At 41.0% G+C, this 18533-nt stretch overlaps 2 protein-coding genes across 5 annotated transcripts in view; one reads left to right on the top strand and one right to left on the bottom strand.

The window, feature by feature from the left end:
* Nucleotides 1–804: 804 nt before the first annotated feature.
* On the bottom strand, nt 805–11280 carry ZDHHC6 (zinc finger DHHC-type palmitoyltransferase 6). The gene is made up of 10 exons (XM_054276823.1): nt 11032–11280; nt 9221–9312; nt 7476–7635; nt 6272–6433; nt 5580–5633; nt 3999–4166; nt 3676–3717; nt 3184–3329; nt 3052–3095; nt 805–1335 (listed from the first exon to the last, which is right to left on the bottom strand). The coding sequence occupies exons 1-10, from the start codon at nt 11278–11280 to the stop codon at nt 1232–1234; spliced, it is 1221 nt and encodes a 406-aa protein (XP_054132798.1). The 3' UTR covers nt 805–1231.
* Nucleotides 11281–11586: 306 nt separating this feature from the next.
* The window catches only part of VTI1A (vesicle transport through interaction with t-SNAREs 1A), a 256087-nt gene continuing 249140 nt past the window's right edge, over nt 11587–18533 (top strand). For 2 of the 4 annotated variants that reach the window (XM_054276721.1, XM_054276720.1), the window contains exons 1-2: nt 11590–11926; nt 18430–18488. In XM_054276721.1, coding sequence (XP_054132696.1) covers nt 11833–11926; nt 18430–18488 — 153 coding nt within the window. In that variant the 5' untranslated portion in view covers nt 11590–11832. Of the gene's footprint in view, nt 11927–18429; nt 18489–18533 lie in introns of all 4 variants that reach the window. The other 2 variants (XM_054276723.1, XM_054276722.1) reach the window with 2 other exon arrangements.

Raw genomic sequence — 18533 nt, 5'->3', positions numbered from 1 at the left:
AGTGGTGGCCTAATCTTTCTCCCCAGGGGAGACTGGGGGGGAAAATAAAAAAAAGAAGCAAGGAAGAAGAAATATATCCCAGAACTGGTTGTGGACACAAAAATGAGCAAGTTATTTGGTGACAGTAAATCCAGTGCCACTGAGACCTGCAGAATCGAGGCTGAATCCTGTGATGCCCCCTGCTGCAGGGCCTGGAAAGTACTTCTGTTGATACAATAGTGATGTTTCCCTGAAGAGATACGCTTGGAGGGCGAATGGCACTGCCTCAGCAATAAAATATATATAGCAATTAAAGTGCAAATTGGTCTTATATTGGTCTCTTGTGTGCCACTTCGGCCACATGAACTGATTTTCAAAACCTCTCAACCTGGCTGACATGTAACTCTACACTGAGAGAACAAAAGCACCTGCTGCATTTTGAAGACATTTAAAAAGCCTTGAGCTGGTATAAGTTACTCCAATTTAAGGTCTTCCTTCTAATAATCCAAACTAGATGCTAAATGAAAATGCTTTAAAAAGGCTGTTATCATTAGTAGCAAAATTCACAAAAATTTTTCTTCTTGGATACTGCTTCCTTTTACTCTAAAATGGATCAAGATCTCTTGGGTCAGATTTCAGAGGGAACAGACAGTGATGGATTTAATTTTTGCCATGAAAAGCACAAAATATACCTATTGCAACAACTGAAGCCTTTTTAACTTTGAAAAGCAACTTACAAGGTTAAATGTTAATTTCCCAGTCAATTCACACTCCCATGCCTATGGACTAAGTTCTTCTAGGTCTAAGAACAATAGAACCCACAAGTGAATATGAATGTATCATTTATTTGAGGTGGACAAATCACATCATTAAAAGTCACAGGTAGCAAATTTTATCTGGAATTTGAATCAGGTTTTTATTTTCAGGGGCAGCTTCAGAGAAATACAAAAGATAAGCAGCACGCATAACAATCAGATGCGGCTGAGGAATAAACAGAAAAAAACAATCCTGACTTGTGATGAAAAAGATGCATCTTGAAGGCAATCCACTGAATGGCTTCTTCAATTATTTATTGTTTAAAAAGTATGCAAACCATGGCACAGGCATATACAACCCTTTCAGCTGTGAGGAAAAGAAAACCTCGTCCTAACATATTCATTGCATAAGTCTAAAATAATATACAGAAAATTTCAAGTAAAGGATTGTGGTCTGAAGTAAAAATTCCATTTAATATTTTAAAAAAATTAGAAGGCTATTTGATTTTCTTCTCTCCATCCACTGGTTGATCCGTTTCAGAGTCATACTGGTACTTTTCCACACAATTCCTAGGGAACCAGCCTCGTTCTCTTATTCCACCTTAAGACATGAAAAGTTGCATTAACTTAGAACAAAACATGGCCCACTGCTGAGGAAAAACACAGCACTGCAAGAGATACCAAGCACTTACCCAAGTTATTTTCTTCTACAAGACAGAACACCTAAGTCATTTCTAACATCACTGCTTGGGGATGCATGGATTTTCTCCAACTACCTAAAATGCTTTCAGACATCTCCAAAGTTTTGCAGTGCTCTACCTTCCTTGAGAAAATTCCTCTTCATACCCTATCTGAATCTGTCTTATAAATCAGGTTTACATCTCCTTTTTCGACACAGCAAGGGCACAGGAAGCAGAAAACAAACTTGCCTACCACAGACTTTCACACAGCTGATGACTACGTGTTCATACCCAGGCTGTCTCCCTATTCCTCTCCAGGTAAACTATCCCAATTCTTTTGGCTTTTCCTTATAAGTCACATTTCCTATTATCCTAATAATTATCATCATTTTTCTGTTTTCTTCTCAGCCCTTTACAGCTGATCTTCCTCTTTCTTAAAATGCAGTAACTGTTTTTATTTGTAGGAGTATTTCAGCAGAGGCTCGCTCTGCCAATGCTCAGGAGGATGGAAGGTTTACTTCAGCATCTGAGAAGCTGTATGCCTTTTCTTTTCTGGAAGTGTTGACTCATCTTAAGATTATCATTCTGTCTTTTTTCCACAGAAGAACTGCTACTTATTAATTTTGCCATCTTGCTGTAGTGCAACTTTTTATTTCTGCTTATTTACAGTATTTTGCTATACATTCCTAACAAAACTTATCCTATTTTTGAAGCCTAGTCTGATCCAGCCTCTCAGGGTTCACCAAGTTCTCCATCCATACCACATTTTAGCTGATTTAAAAAAAACAACATTCAATAGAGGAGATATGTCCTACTAATCTTCACAATAAGCAATGTAATACAAACTGTTGCCATGTTCATTTGTATCTGATGTTTGGAGGAGTTTATTGGAGTGAGCTGCCAGGGCACTTCCAGCCCATGAAGGTTTCAGACGTCCCACAAAAAGGATTAACTCTTTCAGTGAGGCTGGCAGCCTCACTTGCACAAATATGAAATGCACATGCAATGAATTAACAATTGTTTGGAAGAAACAACAGACTCCAACACACCCTCTGGCAGGTAAAATTTTAGTTCAGTCCAAAGCAAGAGGTCTGAAGTGAAAAATGTAAAAATTTCAATGCAGGTGGCTGGGATGCTGACCTGCAGATCAGCAGGAGTCTTTAATAGCTTCAATAGCCCCAGTTAGTTTTATAAATGCATATTAAAGTCTCTAGAAATTATTTCAAACAAAGATATGTTGTCTCCTAGTTTTTAAGATACACAAAGATAAATCTCTATAGTTATATAGAGTGTGTAGGCAGGAAGCCTGGATGTGTTTAAAACAGACTGCTACTTAAATATAAAAAAATCAATAATTCTTAACCTCTTTATGGTCTAAAACTCTAACTCTTCCTTAGAATATGAAGTATCCCCCTTACCACTCCACTTTCAATACACTACTACATCAGTGTTCTGTCAGTCTGACAGAGTGAATTAATGTTTATCAAAACTGGGAAGTCTGTGGAGAGAAGCTAGTGCCAGTAATGTTATCATTCTACATTTTGAGAAGTGAATATATAATATTGGCCACATTTCTAGATTGCTACAAAATTGATTTGCAATTTTCAACAGAAAAAGTGAAATTAACTGCTCCATACCATCAGCAGCTGAGATGAGAATCTTCTCACCATACATCCAGTGTCTGGGGAAGGAAGCATAATAGGTAATTAGATGCCAGAACTCCACTCACTACTTCTTTTAACCAAATATAAAGGGGTGGAGCCACTAACTTTAAGCCTCTGGTGGCTAAAATCAGATCTCCTTTACTCAGTGCAATTCTAGGTTCTTCAGTGCAGGGTGTTGTGAAGAATGTTTTAACACCTTTAGTCACAGGGCAGCAGACACCACTGTAATCTTCTATGGCTCGATACCTCACCTACAGATTGGAACAGAACACAACAATTTGGTTGTTGAAGGAGTTATGGCCCTACTGATAAGTTTCACACTAAAAAATTAATTCAAGCATACTACAGATTTAAATATAATGACAGTGGCTGTCAAAGGGACTCTAAATTCTAAATTACTGCTTAACAGTGAAGCACAATCCTCTTTATTATCATGTTTCTTCCCATCTGGAAACTAAGAAACAAATGCAAAGGCTAAGTGCCAAGAGTAACTGAGCAGATTGCTATACATTGTTTGTGTCACTTAATTACATTTATTTATACCACTGTTTCTATTATTTCAAAGTAATTTTAGAGCAAACTTCAACAAATACTTACACTTCTTACTCGCTTGTCTGCTTTCTGTTTCAGTTGCTCTATCTATAAATGATTAAAAATAAAAATTTAGGCAGAATTCAACACAAAATGAAGCCAGGTATTGAAATCATTCAACAAACACAGGAAGTAACATTAGCAGCTAGAAGCACTCACAAAAGCATAACTTTTTAGTGCATCAAAAACGGGAGAACATTTAACAGAACTCCTGTACACGTATTTCAAGCCTGTTTGTTTTAGTTATTAAAAAAGCTGGTCTATTATTGCAAAGGAAAGCAGACAATAGTGGGGAGAATCAGCTTGAGACACCACCGAGGAGCAGTTACCGTCAAACTGTATTGGTGACATCCATCTCTAACTGGCCAGTCCAGGCCATCTCCCTCAGGGATCCCAGACCATGTAAACACTTGCCTGAAGTTCTTCCATTTACTTCCCATATCATAGGGGAAGATAAAGGTCTCACCCGTTTGGTAGTACTGGATTCTGTCTTTGGCCTAGAAAATAATTAGGAAATGCAGTACATAAAAACACCTTACACACACTAGAGTCAAGCAGCAAGGGTAATAAGCCCTGTATGGGTCCATAGGACCTAGAGCAAATATTTTCAAGCAACAGTAGTGAACTCCTGCTGTATCAACCCAGGCTTTAAAACCTCCTTAAATTCAGAATCATGTCTGGTTTGGGTGCCCCTATCCCTGCCAACTTCCATTTACTCTTTAACAACAGTCCACTGACTACATTGATAATTCCCTCCAAGCTCTGATCTTACTTTACTGCTTTCTTTTAGGGACCAATGCCTGACTATTTCTCAGTTATATAAAAAAGCTTCCACAGCTGAGAATCCTTTGACTAATGATCACAAGCATGATTCAACACTGGTAGTGCCAATTCCTCCTCTAAGAATGCACACACAGGCATGATCTGAATTGCCCACATTCCATAGTCACGAGCTTTACATTCCCACAGTTCTGATGACATCTAGTGGAGCAGCCACAGAACTGTGCTCTCTTTGTTGCAATAAAGCCATTTTATTAAATATTTGTGTATTACAGTCCATGCTCAGCTTTCAAAAGGGACATATTAGCAGCCTGTGTTTTATAGTAAAAATTTTAACATATTATTCCAAACTCTACAATAACAGGAATTCCTTTCACTTATGTTCCATTATCCCAGGACTTGGATCCAGCCATACAAAGAGCCGACATTACAATAAATACTTTAAGCACTTATACACAGTCAAGATTCTCATGCTAATTTGGCACACAAAATAAGACAACAAGACATTAATGAAACGTTTGTGGACTTACACAAAAACTAACTAGGTAGAATCAAACTAATTTCTAAATACTGAGTCAGTTTTCCTTCCTCTAAACTTAGCTTCTGTTGCTTGACTATATTTCTCCTTAAAAGTCTTGTAAAAACCCTTAGAGATAAGGAAATCCAAGAGAAATTTAAAAGACAGAAGACTAGGTATTTTTTAGTACTTCTTTAAAATCAAGGAAAATCCTCCCTTAAAATCTAAAGTAAGAAATGGGTAAAACCATGAGTCAAAAGATGCCACTTTGAATGGGTCAGTGAGGTGGACAATCTACATCTACAGGCAGATGTAATGACTAAGCTCAAGTTTCAGATGAAAACACACACAAGTAGATAAGTCTTTTCAAAGCAAATATTATTCTATGTTCAACAAGCTCCTCCAAAACAAAAATCTATTCATTTACATGATTTCTCATTTCTTTCAGTGAATTTCAGAGATGGTAAAGGAAAAGCTTGTTGTAGGTGTTAGGTCAGTGTTGAAATTGTCAATTGAAATAACATCTTTGGTTTTAACCCAGAGATGCAACAAAAATTATAAATATGGAAAAGAGACTTTGTAACAGTACAAGAATATTGCAATAAAAGCATACCTTTTCTTCAATCCAGGATTCGATTGAAGTTTTATTTGTCAAAATTACTTTCATCTGAAATAAAAGTGTTAGGTGAAATTAGGATTTATTTTCTGCAGACATACATCAGCTATGCAAAGAAAGCTTCATTTAACAAACTAAACTTGTTTTAAAGAACAAAATTTTTATAGGTTTAAGTGAAACATTTGTTAGAAGCTAACCCTCAGCAGAGATACATGATCTAGAATTACACACTTAAGACAGTACCACACAGTATTGCACTTTATGCTTAAAATGTGTCTTTGTTTCCTTCCAAAGATCTCCAACATTTTAAGAAATATATCAAATATATTTACACCTATCTGCAGAGACAGGACAGGTATTTTACCTTTTTCAGGGAGTTTATAAAGTCCATCTCATATTTTCTTAATTACTTAGATTTTCACATCCAAGAAAAATAATTTAAAAATGAAAAATAATTTTAAAAAATCAAAAAGAATCAAAAAATAATTTAAAAATATGAAAAAATAATTTTAAAAAACCAAAACTGTGGTAGCAGAAAAACTGGGACAAAGCTACACAAATCCCTGAAAAAGTTATACAACATAAACTTTGAACAACTGTTCTTATCTCAATCCTGAATTCTGTTTCTGCTCCACAAGCACACAGAACTTACAGCTTTTAACTTCTTTGTAACAGAGCCATAGACTCACCTGGATAATAAAAAGCATCCCAACAGCAATAGTTGTTCCTAATGCCAGTCCTAAGGCAAATAAAGATGCAGCAAATGCAGACAGTCCAAAGGGAATAATGGGACGAGGGTCTCTTTTGGCTGCACTCATGTCAATCTTCACAGAACTCCACCCAAAAGATATCTGCAAAGAGGAAAATTCCATTCAACTCCAGAACTTTCCAACTGCTGAAACAAAACAAGTTATCCCTAAGAAATCTGGCTCTGAAAGTAAGTGTCCAACATCTCACAGAGATGAAGTAGAGTAACAAAAAAAACGTACTCAAAAGACTTGTATCTTCAGACGTTTGCTGCTAGATGGAAAATGAAACTACAATCATTCACCATCTTGCAAGCTCCACACACCCAAAAATCAGCAAAAAAATCTGGACTCTGGTATGTTCAAAAACTCAAATTCATCACTCTCAGATGGGCAATGTTTGCATAGACAGTCCCTGTTTTCTGTGGAAATGCTGCAGGTTTCCTCTGAAAGCTCTGCAGACAGCAATTCTCAACATTATCCCTCTGCAAACATAACTCAGCTGCTACAAATACAACTTCATCTGTTACACTCTGGTGATGTTATCAAGCTCTTCACTGCAACCACAAAGGCTGAAATCAAAGCTTATAATCTTAACCATGGATCTGAGATAAGGGGTGTATTCCAGAATAAGCTTTACTCACTGTTGAAGTTTTCCAGTTAAAAAAACCACAGCTAACATATTTTAGTCTTAAAAATAATGTACATTCTTTCTTGAAGCAACAGACACAATTCAAAAAAAGTGGCCAGTAAAAGAAAATAAATATGATCTAACTTGTGTGTTGGAAATAAATAGCAGCTGTTTTCTGTGCCAGCCAAAACACAGCCTGTCTCTCTCTCTCTCTACATAAAGTGCTACTCAGAAACTGTCTTCAGTCAATGTAGAGCAATAGGAAACTCCCTGTGATTATGAGAAGCCACAGAGAAAAAAAGAAAAAAAAAGAATGAAAATAGAAACAACTTTCTCTGAATCCTCCTCCATTGCCATACATCTTACAGGTACACAGCAGAACTAGGAGTGCATGTGGAAGAAGAACAAGGAATTCCACATGCTTCTTCTCAGAAAACCAAATTCTCTCCTACTTCCAGAGATAAATTATGCACCTGACTCAAATAATATTTTAAGCATTTAGTTATGTTTTCTTACTCTGTTGTAAAGCTGAGTGTACATTGTCATAATAAATATGAAAGAAGCATGAATGCATCCCAGTGGAGCTAAGAGGAGAAACAGAGTGAAAGATGCATGATTTTGATATCCACAACAGTTGTTGATCCAAGGACAGTGGTGATCCATCTTCATAACACATCTGTGAATAATAAATACTGATTAATATAAAGGACACAGAAGATGTTTCTCAAAAAACTCAAAGGATGGCTGATTTTCTACTTCTCAACCTCCATTCTTTCATGTGAACCCACCAACTTCTACAATCAGATCAACACAGTTTCTTTTCAGTTGCTATTCAGAATTATATTTCCATGCTGTAGAATTAAAAAAGCAAATAAAAAGTGCTTCCAGGTCCTACCCTCCCCAGTTATCTGTCCTCCCCTTTACTCAAACTAACTAGTTGCTAATAAACACCATAGAACAGAGCCTGGAGACAGAGCCATAGAATGGGACTTGTAAGAACTATGATCACAATAATTAAGCACTACTGTTAATGTCAGTTTTTAAAAATCAGAATACCAGGAAAATAAAGGAAATATCAAATTCCCTTGTAGAAATTGTAGAAAGAGTATTTAAAGAAAGATATGCAGACAGAAGTGTGATAGTGGCTCTCTCTTTTCAGCTTTCAGAGGGTTTACCACTTTCTCAATTGCAATGTATCAACCTCACACCATTGAAAATCCTTTCCAAAACACATTTAACATGTGTAAACACCCTAGAGACACTCTTGTATTCAATATAAAGTTGGTTATTTTGGGGTAGCTTAGAGATGCAAAAACCCCCCACCTGAATAAAGATTTGTTCACATTCCAAATTACCTTGACAGGTGTGAAAGTCTATGTGACCACCTAAGTGATCAGTCCTCAGTGTAAAGATTGTCACTCAAGGAAAAGAGTGGTTAGTTTTACACCGGGGGATGATGTAGCCAAATTACAGCACTGATCTGGAGTTTCAGTTTCTGTTTCCTAAAAAAACACTGACTGCACATCTTAGGTTTATAGAAATAAGAAATGAACACGTGTTGCAATATCCTTTCACCACATTCTCTTAGGAGTCCTTCAGAGGACAACCTGCCTGGACTGCAGACAGATGAATGCTTTGATTTTTTCAAGATGCGCTAAATTCTAGTGACAGCTATTTATAATAAAATATCCTTTGTATCAGGACCATTGTGTTGGAAGATAAAAAGGTGCAAACTTCTTAAGTTGACCCAAAAGGTTTTATTATTTAACATGTCAAGTCCCTTCAAAAACCCGCTTTGGTGAAGAGTGAAAAACAAGCAGTTCAAAATTTCCACTCAAATCAACATTTAACTCCCATCTGGAAACATGACAGAATAGGTGTTTCTACTCTCTAAGCAGGGCAATGTTTAAACTCAGAATTTTAAAAGAATTTCAGATGATTTTCAGGTATTTACATTTGCATCTCTGAAGCAGGACTGCATTGTTTTGTTAGTACCATCAAGAAGTTTTTAAGAGAAACTGATTTCAAACTATAACGAAAATGTTAAAGACAGTCATTTTTTTAAAACTAAAACATAGCAAAACTGTATAGATATCATACAAGTAGAAAGTGGAAACACTTGAAGGGCTATAGTGCTCATATGGAAGGTTTTTAAAAAACTACAATGCAAGTGCTGGAAGCACAAATGATGGTAACAGCCCATCATGAGGTTTGAAGCTGCTCTAAAATGGACTTTCAACAACTGTGAAGAGGAACAGTACCTGTTACACTTCCGACAGTGGTGTGAACGAGGTGCCTTGTAAGACTGACACACTTTACAGTATTGGAGATACATGCAATCCTGAGATTTCTCCTTTAAACAGAAGAACAGCAGTGTTAGATGTATACACAACTCTGCTGGCAATGTTTATCTTGGCATTTTCCTAACTTCTGATTTCTTCTGACAGGGTGTGGTCCATAGTCCAACCCAACTTAATGGTAGGCGTCAAGGAGAGGAAAAAACAAAATTAAATCATCTCCCGGCTAATCTCTTGGCTATCAACACAGCCATCTCCCACTGTTGAAAGTGCTGGCTGCTAAAAGAAATAAACAGCTCTTCCTTCAGGAAGAGCAACTGTACAAGCAGGATTTCACAGTGAAGTTCTGAGAGTAAAAGTCAGCACGTTATTGTTCTAAGAAAAAATAAATCCTGAGCACATTTTCTCTCCATTTTACACAATAAACTACTCTAAGCTTATTACTAAGATACAGCACTGGTAAACACTAACGTTCAACTCTCTCACAATCTCTTTTACACACACACCTCCTAACGACAGCAAGATGAGAGACAGAGACACTTGCAGACAGCAAGCAGTGGCCAAAATCTTGCACCCATTTGTCCTGCTAAGATGATTATCAGGATCCTCTTCTGCCCAGACTCTGTCCTGAGTAATACTCCACAATTAGAAAGGTGACCAGCACTAAACTCTGCATCACCCCACTGAAACACCAACTCTGGGCAGCTGCCTTGAGATACTGAACCTGTGTCATTCTTGGCTTCAACTCTTCCAAGAGATTACTGAAGCACAGGAAATGCAAATTTCTCTCTTGCACTGTGTTAAGCAGATGGTAACCATATAATTTTCTGGCTTGCATAAAATAAAAAAGAAATTTTCTAAATTAATTACTTCTAACTGTTACTGCTGGCAGCAAAATCTCCAAACCAGGTGTCTGCAGGAGCATGCAGATAACCTTGAGGTTCTCATTCCCAGATATCTGTACTTGTTTCCTGCTGCTTTGCTTTGAGAAGCCCCTAATATAATAAATCATATAATATAATAATGCTGCCAGCCAAGCAGCATCAGCAGAGCCCTGACAGCACAGGGAGGGGATGGAGAAGGGCAGCAGAACAGAACAGAGCCTCGGAGAAGCACATAAAGGATGTAACTCAGGCAGGCAGGAAGCTCGCTCAGCTCTGCAAGGCTGACAAAGCAGCAGGCACGGAAATCAACAGAGCTGTGCTTACTGCAGCTGGGGCCAAGGAACAGCCTCCAAATATTCCAACACTGGCCACTGAACACCACCAAAACAGACCCCAAAACGCCACATAAGGGCTTCCAATAAGGAAAATGACAATGTAAAGTAAAACACTACATATACATTAAATAAGTGGGGATAGCTAGTGAATGTGTAATCAGTGGGGCTGATAAAAACTCTGTTTACCCAACGCTCGGCACACTCCATTAGAGGAAGGATATTTGAAGGGCCCTGCGTGCTGCTTTCTAACAGCAAAACTGCGTTAGAAAGTTTCTATCTGTCCTGTTTCGGTATCAGGAGCAAACTGGGTTCTACTGGAAACTCTGGAAGCAGCCAGAGCAAACCGGGGAGAGGCGAAGGGCAGATTTCGGAACAAGATAAGGAGGAAGGAGTGGCCTGAGAGCGTGCGGCGTTCCTGGGGCACAGAGGAGAAGCGGCGGCACCGAAGGACACGCGATTTGTACAGTCCTGACCGCGGGGCGGCCGGCCCGGCCCCAGGGCTGCCCGCCGGGCCCCGCCAGGCCCCGGGCCGAGGCGGTCGCAAGGCAGCGCTTACCGGCGTCCACCCCAGCGGGACGTACCCGGGGCCCACGAACATGGCGCTGAAGTAGTTGTAGAGGATCATGACGGTCCAGTTGAGCAGCATCACGAAGTTGACGCTTCCCCCGGCCGTGTCCAGGGGCCAGTACCAGAGCGCGGCGTCGGCCATGGCGGTGGCGGAGCACACGGCCACCACGGCCAGCGCCACCGCCGGGCCCCAGTGGCACAGGCGGCGCGCCCGCTGCAGCGCGCCCGGCCCCACCATCGCCGCTACCGCCGCCCGGCCGCCGCCGCCCCGCCACCGCCGTGCATAGCTCCCGCCGGCCGCGGAGGGAGAGGGCGGGAAGGGAAGAGGGAAGGGAGCGGGAAGGGGAGGGGAGGGAAGGGAGTGGGAGGGGAGGCGGGGAAGGGGCGGGGAGGGGCGGGAGCGGGGCCCGCGCTGCCGCCGCCGCCCGCCCGCGGTCCGCTCGCAATACGGCCCCCCCGGGAAACAGCGGCCCGCCGGTAGCGCCGCAGCCGCGTTCCTCTCCCCTGCAGGTTACGAGGCGGGGCATGAGGGGCTGCGGGACGGGAGTGACCCGTCGCTGCCGTCTCTCCTCGGTGCCTGCGGTGCGGCGCGATCCCGCGTGTCAAGGCCGCTCAGGGGTTGTCGGAAGGGCCGAGAGGGGCTGGGCCGTGCCGGTTAAATCCCTGAGTTTCGCCGGAACGTGTGGCGAGGAGCCCGGGGGCGGGGTGGGGGACGCGTTTTGGTGTGGCAGAACGCGGAAGCGGCGCGGTGCGGAGCGGCGCCCCCGGCACCGGCAGCGCCATCGCCGCGATGTCCTCCGACTTCGAGAGCTACGAGCAGGACTTCGCCGTGCTCACGGCGGACATCACGGGCCGCATCGGGAAGGTGCCGAAGCTGGTAGGAGGTGAGCGGCTGCTCTCCGCCCCCGCGGCCCTCGCTCCGCAGGCCCGTGCGCGGGAGCCGGCGGTGGGCGCGCAGGGCGGTGGCGGGAGGTGCCGGCGTGGTTCAGGGAGCCCTCGCCGCTGTCACTCCTCGCTCCTTACGCAGCGCTGTCACCGCCCTGCCCCGGTCTGTCCCAGCAGCGGGATGTGCTGAGGATGCTCTGACAGAATATTTGCTCGCTGGTCGCTGTAAGGATCAGCCGTTCCCTTCTGCCCCGCTCTGGGGTTCCGCCGGTGCTCCTGAAGGGCTGGGCAGAGCTAAAGCTGCTGGGGGATGCTCCCCGTGCCAGCATTGCTGCTGAATCCTCGTTATTGTGATCATGCCACGACATCACTCATGGAAATCAAGTGTTTTTCCTGTGGCACAGAGAGATTTTGTGCGTGACTTAATCTGAATCGGTATTTTTGCTGCCTGCTCCTCGTACGTTTGATTTGGATAATTGACTGTGGTGACTCACAGGCAGGAGCAGATTCAAAGAAATCCGTGCTCGTTTACTTTAATGTGTTTGTCAGTAGCCTGCAGCGTTCATGGTCTATTTCATGATGTATCCCTGCAGCAGAGTCAAACCTGTCTGTAAGAGTAGAAAGATGAAAATTTTAATCTCGTTAGTCCAGCTGAACCTTCCAGCCCACAGGAATCAGTGCCCCAGTACAGGGCTCTGTGTGAGATGGAGGGAAGCTGACACTCGTGGTTTTCTCATCTGTTCCTCTTGTAGCTCAGCTTAATGCCTCTTCCAGCTCATTTAACACTTCTGCCTCTGCTTCTTATGCATATTACCCAAAAGTTTGGGAGCCTTAACCATAGGAGTGGATAATGTGTACGAAGGAAGTAAACACATACTAATGGTGTACTTTTCCATATGACTAAAGGAAAAGGTATCATGCATCCAGGACCAAAGAATGGCATCCTACTTTTAGAGTGGGAAATGCATCATGAAGTGATGAGTAGTGACTCTAAACAGGATTTGAGGTAGGTGGTCAATTAAAATGTGTGATCTCAGGGGATTTTGAATAAAATATCTTTTTGATTTTGGAAGGTTATGTCCAATTCTAATCTTAGCAAGTTGGAAAGTCTTCTGAAAAAACAGGGTTGAGTTCCATGGTTAAAGGAAACTGTGCCTTTTCCTTGGCTTAACAGAGATGTTTTGCTCTTGATCTTAACAGCAAGGACACAGAGAGATAATTCAGTCAGAACCTGCAGCTGAGGTGAAAAAAATTGTCTGTTTTCTAATGGAAACTTACAAAATGAAAATGAAAGAGAATCAGAGTTCCTGGGATTGAATTTTAGAACTGGTGTGTAATTTAATCTCAGAAATTATATGTAACCTGTAAATGGCCACTGGAACCGTTTACTGAGGTGATGCAGGGAATCCTTCACAAAGGCTTCTTAACTTTTGAACTGTAAATTTAAGGACCTCTGGTAGGAACAGGGAGGCATCATAAATACACTACTGGCTCATCCTCTGAAAATCAATAGTGCCAGGCTGATTTATAGGAAAAGAGAGATTTAATTCCCTAATTGCAAAGAATAGAGGTTTGAGTTCCTTGTTGTATAGATTTTGGAAGTCATCAGAGTCTGCTCAATAGTAGAAAGAATATTCTGCATAACAGTAGTGGATTTCCATAATCCTCTCCTTGAATCAGTCTCCCTTATTCACTTAGGGAGATTTTGGAGCTTAAATAAAAGATGTTTAAAGAGTATTGGCTTTAACAGTGACATAGCCTAGAAGCAGCAGGCTTTGAAATCATCACTCTTTAATGAGACCATTAGAAGTTTACTTTTGTAATAGAATTTGCAGTCCTCTTGGAGGAGACAGAATGAATGTTCCCTGCAGGACCAGGAATGTGGTACTGGGCTAAATGGAGTCAAGATAAGACAAAAGTTAATTTTTTTCACCCCATATTATATTTGTGGTTGGTTATATGGGTTTTGAACTGACTTGCATTATAGCTGCTTCTTGCACTGTACACTTATGGCTTAGCTATTGCTTCTGTTTTCAGGGCTATTCTGTCTTTCATCAGGGAAAAAAAAAATCCATGACTTCAAAACAAGCTGCAGTCTTGCCTAACAGAGGCATTTGACCACTTGGAAAAAGAAATCTCTGATTATGCTGAACCCTTTATCAGAAATATTTTAAATACACATTTTTCCCTTGTTTCTTAATAGGAACATTTGCAAGATCTTTGCTTCTTCATCACCAGAAGTTCCAGTTAGTTCTTGTGGCGGTGACTGGGAGAGCCTCAAAGAGAGGAATGTGAGGTGGGAGGGGAGCTGAGGTGACAGTTTGCAGCAGCAGTGATTTGAGAGATTGCTGATGGCCTTCTTCCTCCCAGCTGGAAGAAGCAGGATGAAAGGTGTAAGGACTTGTGCCACTCTGCATAATAAAGAGAGATCTCCTGAAGTCTAGTGACTGGTTATTTCCCTCTGCTGCCCAAGATGGACCTGCTCCAGTGGAGAAATGCTGCTTAATTGGTTTTGCAACATTCCTGCATTCCCTGTTGTCAGGACACGATGCTGTCCTGTGTTCTAGGAGGATGATGGCTCAGCTGACAATCCTGTTGTCACAAGTGCATAAATAGTTCAGCAAGAAATGTAACAAAGGCTCTCTGATATCACAGAAACAATAAGCAGCAGGGACAATAGAACATCTTGGGAAGAAATGTCTTCTGTTGTTGAGGCAGACATCACCTGGGGGATTAAAGAAAGTTATAAATAGAGAAATGCCTTTTAAATAGATTTTCTGTGTTGCTGCTGCAGGTCTTTGAAGAATGAAGATCATTGACTGATGTGTTTTATTAATGCTCCTCAGTGTTTCAGAGAAACATCTGTCTTATGATTTGACCAAAACTTCATACAGATTTTGATTGCTTGATATGAAAGAGAGTTTTACCAGCACAAATGATGATACTTAGTTTATTCCCAGCACAGCAGCCTCTGGTTTGTGATGGCTTTGGACTGGAGTGCTGCCATTCTTCTCATACTTGGTACCTGCATTATCTGCTGGGCAATCAAAGTGCTGCACTTCAGTTGCTAACAGGTTTAACTGAAGAAAGCCCCGCTTTTAATTTTCTGTTGTACTCCTGTACTGAAGTTTCCTGTCTCAGTTTCAGATCTGGCTCATTATGCCATGCCTCTTGAACCCAGTTTTATGACCCAAAGAGAGAAATGCATGTACTGTTCCATGTGTCTCTGCTGTTGGACAGTAACTTCTGGCAGTGGTGAACATGTAACCACCTGAGTGAGCACAGCAGCATCAACAAGTGGTCTGTGAGCTGAAGCCCTTTGTTACTTGAGTGTCTTCCTCAGCATGTACTAATGAAAAGATGCAATTCCACGAGCAGTGGGACTACTCAGTCTTGAGCCAGGGTTTTTTGAGATCAAACCAGTGCTGTGTTATCTTTCCAACCTTGTGGGCAGATTCCCACCTTTCTGTAGCTGCTGTATTTTGGGAGACAAAGAAAGTGTCTAATGCCAGGGCAAAACTGAAAGAACTGGTGAAAATGTACTGAAAGCTTGTTTCTTTTAAGAAAGTTACACAACCCTGTGTACAGAGAACAGATTTCTTTGCAATCCTCCACAGAGGAAAACCCCTTTTTGTTTCCAGTCTTTATCCATAGTTTGTCAATTTTCACTTAAAATATACAAGCTATGTGAAATATTTTGTTTGGGACATTCTGTCTAGCAATGTAAGGAAAAGATTACATTTAGATATATTTGATGGAGTATTGTTTTTTATTTTCTCTAAAGGATATTGGAATTCTCAATCAAAACAAAAAGTTATAAAGCACTTTTTATTTCCTGTGGAAGTGTATTTAGGGAAGTGATGGAGTAGGCAGGTTGAAAACTGCTAAGTCACAGTGGACTAAGACAGTTAGTAATATGAGCATCTTTAATTAGACTTTAATTAGACTGTAACTTGTTTATCCTGATCTACTTGATTAGTGGCAAACTTCTCTTACCCAGAGGAACTCCCTTGGATCTCACTTTCAGTCTGAACAAATCATCCTGTGAGTACTGTGCCCCCTTCCTATGGGGATTCTGGCTGTGAAATAAAGAATTTCCTTTGCTTAACCACTGAAGTAAAACTGAAAAGAAATGCTTTGGAAACCATGGTTACATGATATTGTGTGCCCCAGAGGATCAGCTGTTGCAACAAGTTTAGGTGCTCTCCTGGAAGTCTGAAGATCCTGCTCCAGAGCTGCAGTGCTGTGATGTTGCCATGTGCCTGCTCACATATCTGTATTTGAAGGAAAAACAAAGGCAGCATCTGAGTGATTATGTACCTGGGCCAGTATTCAAATCTGGAGTTGGGTTAAAATTTAATTAACTAAACCATTGGCGATCATTTGAATACCTTCTCCTCCTAATTTTATAGGAGCAGTTTTAGCTAGACCTTCTGTACTAATGAGTTTTCCCTACAAAAGGTCTGTAGCTGAATTTCTCTGTGGGTCAGTAAGATTTTACTGGCCAGTGGAGTGCTGGGTAGTTCTTGTAATCACAAGTACAAGCAGAATTTTCTCAGTATGAAATACCTGCCAAAAAACTCCAACTTTATATCCCTAAATTTCAGGTTACTAAATATGTATGAAAATTGTGATCAAGTATAACTCAAGGAAGTACTGAAAATGCTATAGTACATTTATTTTCTGCTGCAATGTTTTAAAATTTTATTTCAGCTTCAATAAAATGGTGTTGTGTATTTCATACCTTCCATTGTTTTTATTTTTGTCCATTGTCATCTTGCTGACTTCCAAATGAAGGGAAGAACAGAGGTGTTTTGGGATATGAGAATAGAATTATGTGGAGGGGTGGGGAAGGGGCAGATTTCTTTTCGTTTTTTTTGTGTTAGGAAGATAAAGTGCTGAATTTTCTGGCCTGGGTGCTATCATGAGAACCTGGTGGGGAATTAAAGGAAGACATTGCCTGCAGAAAACTAAAAGTGCTACACAGAAAATTTTTCCTGCATCTTCTACTGTAGTAGAATCCACTGGATGTGTCAGGATGAATTCCAGATTTGCAGGAATGATGGTTCCAAGCCTGATCCTTTGTGCAGGCAGAGCTCCAGTATATGTAACTGGGGAAGGACAGATTGTGATGTTCCTGTGTCCCTGAATGACAGGATAGAGTATTTTGGTGAATGAGAAGATGGATGGATAGGCGTTTCAGCCTCTGAGAAGCTGATTTATGTTCCTTTATTAAAGTGGTTCTCTCATGAAATTCAGTGCTTTGTGGAATGCAGAGGATCGAAGGAGATCATCAGGTTGTCCCTTTTGGTCTTTAATGTGTCAGTTCCAGGATACAAAGAGATCATGTGGAAGGGGGGCAAGGGGACTCAGATTAAAAACAAAGCTCTGAAGTTTAGAGACACATGATTGAGTCCTGTGCTGATACAGACTTATCCATCGTGACCTCTGGGGAGCTGTGACTGGAGACACTTTGGTGACATTCACTTTTTATCTGCTTCATCAGGCAAACCACCAGTAGAGATGTCTCATGAGACTCCTGGTTTCAAACAAACCCTTTGTATGTTCAGTTTTGTTGTTAACTTCATTGGCACAATGGGTGGATTTAGAGTCTGAGGGCTGCAAGATGTGATGGTAGGATGGAAACCCTTGAATACCCACAGTAATGAAGCAGTGTGGGGACATTTTATTATCCAGTGTCTGAATATTTCTCAGTTTGTTTCATGCTGTAACAAACCAAGTTGTGAAGCACTTGGAATGTTTGTGATGATGTGACGCTGAATTTCAGTTCTCAGTTCAGACTGGATTCTGCCTGCAAATGGATGGTTGGAGGCAGGGCAAAAGTCACTCTCTGTAGCTGGGACCTTGCTGGGGAACCTGGCAGATGGTGATCACTATGTATAGCTTGAAACTTATTTAAATTTTTAAACAATTCTATATTTTATTACTAATTTCCATTTTTACTGTTACTAGAAGACAGTGGTTTTCTTGTAGTTCCTGTGGCGTTTGATTTTATAGCTGTTGAACCAAAAGAAACAATTCTAGACCCAGCATAGGAGTAGGGGAACAGAAACATCATTTTTCTTCAGACCCTGAATTAGTTTTAATTGGAATGCTTGGCTGGTTTTGTGCATCTTATATTTTGCAGGTGAATCTGTTATGCCTTTGTTCTTAAATGATATTTTTTCCATTTAGTGTATGCTTGTGCCTTCTCATGCATTTGTACACACCAGCAAGTGCCTGCTGAGGCAGAATTCCTGCAGCTGAAGCAGCTGTAAGTGCTTTCCTAACTAACAAATGCTGCATAACAGGGCAGAACTTCAAGGATTCTTCAGTCTATATTTTTTTTTAATTACTAATGTGTGTATCACCATGTGTGAGGATGTTACACAGAATAAATCTCGAGTCTGTTTTAGCTGATACATACAATGTTTTGAAATGTTATGCTTTTCTTTCATGGTAAGAGCACAATTATATTGGCTTTTTCACAATTCTGTTTCAGATGAGAAGAAGCAGATGGTTGCAAATGTTGAGAAACAGCTTGAAGAAGCGAGGGAACTGGTATGTTCTGGCTTTTCGTATGTTAACTGCAAATTCCTAAAAAAG

This window comes from Melozone crissalis, unplaced genomic scaffold (assembly GCF_028551555.1).
Source record: "Melozone crissalis strain CALT ecotype California unplaced genomic scaffold, PUWL_Pcris_2 ptg000019l_1, whole genome shotgun sequence".
Classification (NCBI taxonomy): Eukaryota; Metazoa; Chordata; class Aves; order Passeriformes; family Passerellidae; genus Melozone; species Melozone crissalis.
This window is presented reverse-complemented; position numbering and strand designations above follow the sequence as displayed.

Bases quoted from the DNA above. Each gene is read 5' to 3' on its own strand.
- ZDHHC6 (XM_054276823.1), bottom strand. From the start codon at position 11,280: ATGGTGGGGCCGGGCGCGCTGCAGCGGGCGCGCCGCCTGTGCCACTGG. The intron at 3,330-3,675 runs GTAAGTATTTGT...TCCAATCTGTAG, and splicing joins CAGACAAGCGAGTAAGAAGT to GTGAGGTATCGAGCCATAGA. The intron at 3,096-3,183 runs GTTAGTGGCTCC...TTCCTTCCCCAG, and splicing joins TTAGCCACCAGAGGCTTAAA to ACACTGGATGTATGGTGAGA.